The 8,804-nt window shown below is 54.4% G+C and overlaps 1 protein-coding gene and 1 long non-coding RNA gene across 6 annotated transcripts in view; one reads left to right on the top strand and one right to left on the bottom strand.

Annotated features, from left to right (window-relative positions):
• LOC109305253 (zinc finger protein 271-like) overlaps nucleotides 1–3,750 on the bottom strand; it is a 14,512-nt gene extending 10,762 nt beyond the window's left edge. Inside the window, exons 1-5 of one of the 5 annotated variants that reach the window (XM_019528270.1) lie at nucleotides 2,863–3,426; nucleotides 2,531–2,741; nucleotides 2,342–2,431; nucleotides 1,674–1,846; nucleotides 1,102–1,228 (exon numbers count right to left, since the gene is read on the bottom strand). In XM_019528270.1, the coding sequence (XP_019383815.1) occupies nucleotides 1,102–1,228; nucleotides 1,674–1,846; nucleotides 2,342–2,431; nucleotides 2,531–2,741; nucleotides 2,863–3,396 (1,135 nt within the window). In that variant the 5' untranslated portion in view covers nucleotides 3,397–3,426. Of the gene's footprint in view, nucleotides 1–1,101; nucleotides 1,229–1,664; nucleotides 1,847–2,341; nucleotides 2,432–2,530; nucleotides 2,742–2,862; nucleotides 3,427–3,633 lie in introns of those variants that run through there. The other 4 variants (XM_019528267.1, XM_019528271.1, XM_019528268.1 and 1 more) reach the window with 4 other exon arrangements.
• The window catches only part of LOC109305254, an 11,877-nt gene extending 6,072 nt beyond the window's left edge, over nucleotides 1–5,805 (top strand). The window contains exons 2-3 of the long non-coding RNA XR_002099602.1: nucleotides 4,399–4,403; nucleotides 5,792–5,805. This is a non-coding gene — a long non-coding RNA (uncharacterized LOC109305254). The remainder of the gene's footprint in view (nucleotides 1–4,398; nucleotides 4,404–5,791) is intronic.
• Nucleotides 5,806–8,804: the final 2,999 nt, after the last annotated feature.

Below are 8,804 nucleotides of genomic sequence, written 5' to 3'. Positions count from 1 at the left end.
GAGTACACAGGCTGGCAAATACTGCAGGCTTTGAAACAACGTTCCTGGGAGTCATGGATATGGACAAAAGAAGGCAGGAGATGCATTTTAAAGCATGTGAAAGCCTAGTGTAGATATAGTCTATACATTCTTTGTTGGGTTAGAAAAAGCATCTGAGCCCTTCTCTAAGGAAATCCTTTGGGGGAAATAAAAAGAGAAAAGAAAGCACCAGGAAAGCAAACTGACCTAGTAAAAGGCAAGTCCTTTCATCAAACCTCCACCCACGCCAGAACAAGCCCCTGTATTACAAATTTTCTGGAAATGAAAACTGGTTTTCACTAAGCCCTGCCCCTACCCTCTTTTTATCACAGTGATTGGGTATCTGATATGCAGAGGCATTTTAGGACACGAAAACTTCTGACAATGGCGGAGTGAAATTAAGTGCCCAGGTCTCAAAGTAAATACAACAAAGACAGAGTCCGTGGTCTAGAGAGATAAAGATGTTAGGAAGGAATATGGACAGAAGCTTCCAGTAACTCCTTGTTAGAAGTATGTGGGTTCTATCACATATACATATGTCACAAGAGAAGGATTTGAGGAAATGCATAATCCATGTGTTGTAGCAGCAAAGGCTGATAAGACTTCCATTAATTTCTGCTGGGTTGTAAGCAAAGGAGGAGAAAGGGGATTTAGATAGCACTGAACTGAACATGCCAGGATTGTTAAATGTGTTTGGACAGGACACACTAGGCAAGAGAGGGAGGAAATCAGAATAATTCCCCAAGATCAGCTCTTAGTGAGTTTTTATGCACAATGAATTCGACATGATATGAACGTGCTGAGAAAGCAAAACAAGCTTGTGTTCCTAAGAAACTGTTGCACATGGAAGCACCAGGAGTTACAGGAATGGGGAAGATTCAAGTGAAGGTGGCTGGATCAAATGAAGGAGGATATATACATATAGAATGTATATATTATTATCATTGACAGAGCAGTGGGGAGGAAGGAGATTTAAACCACCTACACCAAGTTTGTGAGAAAGACTGCTGAAAAGCAGGGAGAAAATCAACAAAACTTCAGAGTTCACATGGCCCCAAGGAGAAGCAAGAACCAGAGCTCTACCCAGGGAAATGAGGGCTTGGTAATTCCTCAGCATCTGGTCCCGGTAAAGCCCCTTGTCTTCATCTTCCAGCAGCTCCCACTCCTTCCGCGTGAAATACACTGCCACGTCCTCAAAGACCTCCCGCAGCTGCAGGCACAAGCGTTACACCATCAGTGTCTCCTGTTCCAGTTCTCACAGCCCTATCTGGAATTACTCTATACTACACTTATTTGCAAGATCAGCTATGACAGGGAGGGGTGCAAAATTCCCCATTATTCAGCTGACATGTGATGTGGACACAGGAATTAATGTACCCGTGTAACCTCAGCTCATCATGTTCTATTTGCTTGGTCCTTTGAGGCAGCCCAGGCAGCACTGTTAGAGGTAGGGGGCCGTGGCTCCATGGACTCTGACCAGGTCTTCCCATTCTAGTACCCTTGGTTCTCTGCACTTGGGAGTGAGCTCCTGATAATGCCAGCAAGAGGCTTGTCACTCTTCAGGTCTCTCTGCTCCCCAAATTCTTTACATAACCCCACTTTGGCTCTGCCCCAGCTGTACTCCCACACCCAATTGGAGCTGGTGCCCTGCTCACCTCCAAGCTCTTCCTCTGCTTTGGAGGCTGCCACTGCCCCTTCTGTAGCTGGCCTGACTCAGGTGGCAGGGAGCCCCTCTCTCCCCATCTCCCTGGTGAAGTCTGCTGCAGTTCCAGGTTTATGGGCCCCTCCTCAGGAGGCTGCTGATCAGTTCTGCTCGGGGTCCCTGCACCTGCAGGGTGGGGAAGAAAAGTTGGCCCTGGTGCTGCTGGCATGGGGAAAGCCCTGCTAGTCTCCTTGACTGGCCTATGGCTAAGGCAGCCAGAGGCATCAGTGTGTGGAAGAGGCGAGAGAAGGAAGATTCAAAATCCCACAGCTCTTGCTAACAGACCTCCACAAGTATGAAGCTGGAGATGAGCCCCAATAAACTTTGTTCCAGTGCAGAGTAGTGATCACAACACAGTGTCAGACCCTGCAGGAATATTGCTCCCTTGGAGAGAAGCTGGAGGGATGTTGGTGCTGTGTCAGCATCCACATTTTAAAGGGAGGGGACAGGGAAATGCATGGTCAGTTTTCTCCAGGGCATGTGAAATGCTTCCAGGGGCACTGGGAGAATAAGAGCTGGCCTGTTGGAGCACTGACCCCATCAAAATGTTCTGGTGGAAGATTCCTCCACTGATGGATGATACTTCCTGCTGCTGGATAGGGGAGAACCCTGGCTCCTCACCCGCTCCTGGGGAAGGGCCTCGTCTGGGGCACCAACCTGAGAAGCTTCTGTCTGCTGACAACTCCCAGGTCTCCTCTGTTCTAGGGGAATCTGCAGCAGGACAGAGGCCTGGATTACCAGCCAGATGTCACTGGGGAATCTCATTTTCTCAACACCTGCACCAGCCCCTCATTGTATCTGGTACATTACCTGACTCCTGGTGGGGAAGGGGCTCATCTTTGGGGACACAACATGGCTTGTTCTGATGTCCTGGCATTTCCCTTTCTCCTTCTTCCTCCAGAGGTCTGTTCACAGGATGGGCCTTTGGCTGCTCCAGCCACGAATCTACAGGTCCCTGCAATGCCCCAGTGGGCTGCATTTCGTCCGAGGACACCTCCTCGACCTTCACATTCACTGTGACCTGGGGACAAAATAAATGTCACAGGGAGCTGGGAACCAGGAGACACGGGGTGAGAGGGAACATCCCCCAGACGATGGACATGGAGATGGCAGCATCCATGATCAGGATGAAATATTCTTACCTGGAGCTTGTTGTCCTCTGCCTGCTCCAGCTGAAACTCTTCAGCACAGGTCTCCGCACCACTTTCCCATTGCAAGCTCTGCATCTCCTGGGGCAGGATGGCCAGGATTTGCTCCAGCACCACCAGGATCTGCTCCTTGCTACGATGCTGTGGCTCAAGGCAGTGCTGGCAGAGCTCCTGCAGGTGGCTGCAAATTTCCTGTGCCCCCTCAGCTTCCTGGTAGTGGAAGCTCCTGAAGCGTTGGCACCAAGTCTCTGGAGTGGGGAAGTCATCCCCTGGGTCCAGCTGTGTGGTCTCTGAAGGCAGCTCAGCCTCAGACGGGGGCTGCATGGCCTGCTTCACCTCCTGTCCCTGGACCTTCTGGCATTGGACCAGCTCCTCCTGCAGCTGCTGCTTTACTGGCTGTAGTGCCAACCGTCTCAGGGAGGCTCCACCAGTCCCAGACTGGACCGTGTGAGGGACCTTTCCTGTTCCCTCAACTCCTGCCTGAAGACTTCCTGGGTCCTGCTCCTGCATCTTCACCTTAGGCCGCATCAGTGCTGGTAAGGGAAGATTTTACCATGAGATGGGGGACCCAGAACTGTGACCCACTGCCCCAGGCCCAAGGTCTGTCTGTCCCGTACACCTACCTACTTTCACTCACTCAGAGCAGCCTCATGGCTGTCATTGCTCCCCCTCCTGCCCTGACACATGGCAGGGCCTGGGCTTGCACCAAAAATCCCAGGTCTCCTGCCTCCTCCCCCAGCCTCGCACCTGCCCCCAGTCCTCCACCAGGTCCTGCAGGTACCTATGTGGTGCTCTGCATGGGTGGCTGTTCACAGTGCTCCTGCATCTCTCAACAGCCCCAGATACAGGTGAAGCCTTCATACCCACACTGCCTCGTGTGCTGCAAGTTCCCTTCCCCTGTGCCCCACCCACAACAGCCAGAGCTCCCTACCCCGGTGCCCCTTCACACAGTGGCCATCTCCAGGGCCCCACAGCCACGTAGATGCACCTCTTCCATCCACCCCCCACCTCACGCCAGCACAGACAGACCCCCTTGCAACGGCCCCAAGCCAGAGCCCTGCCAGGGATGGCACTTGTCGCTAGTCTTGGTCCCCTGGACCCCTCTGCATATTCCTCTGGGAGATCACCTGCAGGAGCTCTGCCAGCACTGCATCAGAGCAAGGAGCAGATCCTGGTGGTGCTGGAGCAGCCTGCCCCGGCCTCTGCCCCACTCGGGTCCGCGGGTCAAGAGAGCAGCCCCCGGCCCTGCCGATGCCCCCCGCGCCCTGCAGGCAGCGCTGCCCCCCGCTGGCTGCCCCACTCACCCCGAGCCCGCAGCTGGCGGCAGGCTGCAGGGGACCAGCCCGGTGCACTCCCCAGCGGGTCCCGTGCTGTTGCTCTATGGCCACGCAGGCGGGAGACGGGCCCGGCTGAGACCCGTCCCTGCTCCGGGGCTGACCGGCCCGGGCTGGAGGAGCTGGGCTCAGGGGTGCCCCACCCCACCAGGCTCCACTTCCCCTCGGCAGAGCAGCAGGGGCGCTTCGAGCCAAGAAGGGGTCCAGAGACGCCAAGACGAGGGGAGAACCTGCCCCTGCTTGCCCCGGGCTCCCTGCCGCAGCTCGGTGCCGGGGGGCCGCAGCTCCGCCCGGCCAGGACTGGGGAGAAAGAGCCGGGAAGGCAGGAACTCACAGATTCACAGATTAAGGGTCGGAAGGGACCTAGTAGATCTTCTAGCCCGACCCCCCGCCAGGGCGGGAGAACAACAATAAAAACCCCAAAAAGAGAAACGGGACTCAAATGAGTCCAGCCAGGTAGGCATCCAGCCTCTTCTTAAAGACCCCCAGGGTAGGGGCCAGCACCACTTCCCTTGGAAGTTGGTTCCAGCTCCTAGCCGCCCTAACTGTGAAGTAGTTTTTGCGGATGTCCAATCTATACCTCCTCTCCATCAACTTGTGCCCATTACTCCTTGTTATGCCAGCGGGCGCTAGGGGAAACAGCGTCTCCCCCAAACCCTTCTGGTCCCCCCTAGTGAGTTTATAGACGGTCACCAGGTCCCCCCTCAGCCTTCTCTTGTGGAGGCTGAATAGGTTCAGGTCCCGCAGTCTCTCACTGTAGGGTCTGCCCTGTTGTCCCCGGATCATGCGGGTGGCCCTCCTCTGGACCCTCTCCATATTGTCCACATCCCTCTTGAAATGGGGCGCACAGAACTGGACACAATACTCCAGCTGTGGCCTGACCAGTGTCGCATAGAGGGGGAGGATCACCTCTTTGGCTCTACTCGAGATGCACCTGTGGATGCACGACAAGGTCCGGTTAGCCCTGCCAACCATGACCTCGCATTGTCGGCCCATGTTCATCTTGGAGTCAATAATGACTCCAAGATCTCTTTCTGCCTCCGTGCTCTCAAGTAGGGAGTTCCCCATTGTGTAAGTGTGCTGCTGGTTCCTACTGCCCAAGTGCAGCACCCTGCACTTGTCCGTATTAAAACGCATCCTGTTCCTGTTAGCCCACCCCTGTAACCTATCCAGATCCCTCTGCAATCTCTCCCTCCCTGCTAGCGTGCTCACCTCCCCCCAAATTTTGGTGTCATCAGCGAATTTAAACAGGTTACTTTCCACCCCATCATCCAGATCGCTGATGAAGAAATTGAACAGCGCAGGCCCCAGGACCGAGCCCTGGGGGACTCCGCTACCCACTCGCATGGGGCTTGGAGATGGCTGGGGCTGGGGTGGGAGGGAGCCCAGGCAGCGCCAGGCACCAGGACGGGGCCGCGCCGCTGATCCCAGCCCTCGCCCTGCAGCGCCCACCCAGCCAGAGCCCGCAGCCTCAGGCCCGCAGGCAGGTCGCCAGGAGTCAGCAGCTGCCTGTAAGCTGGAGGAAAAGCGGGTGCGGGAACCACCCCTGGGACAGTGACAGTCACCCAGGCTCAGCCCCCTGGTGCCAGCCTGTGACTGGGGTAATGGGCGAATCCCCAAGGGGCCCTGCGCAAACTGGCTGTGTCAGTCCTGCAAACATCACCTATCCCAACCCCATTCACGGAGAGGGAAGGAACTGGGGGAGATAAAGACAAAAGGAAATCCTGCAGTCGCCAGTAAATCAGGAAAAAGGAGAGGGATAAAAGGGGCTTTCAGAATTTTTAAAGCAGATGCTGCACTCCCTCCCACAGCTGGGAACAAAGACACTGCAGATACAGAGCAGAGCTCTATACACTGCCCTGACAGAACCCAACAAAAAGAAATGATAACATGATTAAACTATTTAAAAAAAACATATTCTGGATCAGGCCAGAGAGATTTCTGGTCCTACTCTGGGAGTTGACAAAGTGCAAAGGCTTTCAGAGCTGTCACAAGCTACATGAAGGGAAAGGAAGGCCTTACAACCTCCCCCCACCCAAGCAGCAAGTAGAAGATAAAGGTGGGGCTCTCCTTTTAAACCCATCTTCCCACACCAAGAACATCAGTACTTTATCACAGAGAGGCAGTAAGATCTCAAAATACTGAAGAAATGGAGAGAGCTGGGGGTTACACTTTTCATTTTTCTCAAACCAAACATTATCAGTGGCAGCAGCAGTCCCTCAAAGTTGAGGATGATGTCTGTCAGGCTTGATGAGTCCTCAGGTGACAGGAACCTCCACCTCCACTTTTTTGTTTTTGTTCACCTCATCCATGGCCCCACCACGTCCCAGGACCTCCTGGTCAACCTTCTCCTGGCCCTGGCTAAGTGGGCCTTGTACTTCACCAGGAAGGAGACTTTGGCCGGGAAGGTACCCAGAGACTGCAGGGTTGCTTTCCTTTCACTTATCCATGCACATTTCTGGGCAGAGCACCAGTGGGTGGCATCCACCAGCTCCTTGGATGCCTTTGAGGACCAGGGGGTGTGGCCCAGGGGGCTCTGCTCTGTGTCCCCCTCAGGCACACTTATTTTCACCTTTTAACCCTTTGACCCACATATGTCACTCCTGTCCTGTTTTTTGCCTTTGTCGTCCCAAGAATTCTGTAGCATCTTTCACCCATTGGCCCCACACAGTAGGGGCTATTAGTTAGCCAGGTGGGCCTTAGGGCCCACAGTACTCGAATGATACAAATAGACGGGTGACCAAGGAGCCTGATTCTGGATGTACGTGTTCTTTGGCAATGGGGGCATGTTGTTGCACAGGGGAGTGGGATTCGCAGTCCTGGGTTGGTCATCTCCTTCCTCTGCCACCACTGTTCCACCTCAGTATCGAGTTGTCGGGCCTTGAAGTGGCGTGCACCTTGGCAGATCAGGTGGCGCCACGCCAGTCAGCAGCTTGCTCCTCCCAGACATTGGTGTCAATGCCTCTGTGCTTGAGGGTGACACTGAGCACATCTTTATACCGTTTCCTTTGGCCACCCTTTGAGCATTGGCCAATGGAGAGCTGGGAGAAGATAACCTGGCGAGGGAGGCGGTTCTCGGACATCTAGACATAGTGGCCCGTCCATCCGAGTTGATTTCTCAAGAGCAAGGCTTCAATTCTGGTGGATGCAGCTTCATGAAGGATGCTCACGCTGGTCCGGCAGTCCTCCCATTTGATCCCAAACAATGTATAAGCCATTTGTCCTACAAAGGTGTTCTAGTTTCATATTGTTAGGTATTTTGTTTGTGTTTCAGAGTGTGTAGTTAGCTTAAAAATGGTCATGTTTTATTTCTACACCTCCCTGCCTGTCTGCCATCTGACACGTACAGGGAAGGAATCTTGCTTGATCTGCACAACAAAGACCACCTCACTAAGACACTCTCAAGGACCCAGAGGGACACATTTCCAGCTTCAGCTTCCTCTGTGCAAAAATGAAGCTTATTTCCTACACATGGGGACTTTTTACCTTCTTTAACTTTCCTTGAGCCTGACGAAGGGCATGTGTGTAACGGGCAAACTGAGTTATGCTCAGGCTCTTAGTGTAAATTTAGGCCTTCCTGGAACTAAGCAATTAAATTGTACAGAGTGCCTTATAAGCAGGGATCCTGGTTTTCTCCGATTAAAAATTACAAATTCTCTGATTAAAAACCCAATATCCGTGATAAAAATTAAAGCCCCACACCCAGCGCTGCTGGTGCCCTGCACTCCCCCTCCCCTCCCCACAGCCTCAAAAGTCCTCCTGATGCCCCTCACAACAGCCCCCCAGACCCACAGGCACAGACATGCAGACACACAGACACCCACCCCAGCAGGTAAGTGTGTGTGGTGGGGAAAGGGAAGGTGCTGGGGAAGTAGATCAAGAAGGGGGGGGAGCATGCTCCTGTGTCCACTCCCAGGAACAGGGCCAGAGGGCAAGGGCAGGGGTGCCACTCTGAGGGCCACACGCATGCTGGCAAGCCTGACAGGGGGTTTGCACACAGAGGCTGCCACTGCAACTCTGCCACTGCATCCTGCGCTACCATCCCATGGCCACCCGTGCAGCTTTGTGGGCAAGTGGCATGGCACAGCAGTGGCAGTGCGGTGGCAATCACCGTGTGTGGGCCACATACATGCTACCCAGTCGGGGGGGGTGGGAAAAGGGGGCTTGCATGCAGTGGCCACCACTGCACTGCTGCTTATGCCCTGCAGCTGGCTGCATGGGTCTGCGGTGGTGCAGGGTGGTGGCAGCTGCATGCTGGCTGGGGGGCGCTTTGTGGGCAAGCGCTGCCACTGCGGCGCCATGCCTTTCACCCCTGGATCCTAGAGGGAAGTGGGGCTTGGGGGCTGTGGTGCAGGGCTGGGGAAGGTGGCTGGGGGCTGAGGGAGTGGAGACCTCCAATTGTAGTTGGTGTTTTCCTTGTCTTTGTTTTCCGTAATAAATTTGTTCTCTGTGTTTACACTGCTTGCCAGGAGGGGGCATTGTTTATATGGGATACCACAGCCATGAGCGGACGGGGCAGACGACACAAATCATGCATCGTGGAGACCAACTGGCGACTACGGGATGGTGTTTCGAGGCGGGCTTCGGCTTCCTTGATCACGA

The sequence above is a fragment of the Gavialis gangeticus genome, unplaced genomic scaffold, assembly GCF_001723915.1.
Source record: "Gavialis gangeticus isolate Ggan-Ray unplaced genomic scaffold, GavGan_comp1, whole genome shotgun sequence".
Lineage (NCBI taxonomy): Eukaryota > Metazoa > Chordata > Crocodylia > Gavialidae > Gavialis > Gavialis gangeticus.
This window is presented reverse-complemented; position numbering and strand designations above follow the sequence as displayed.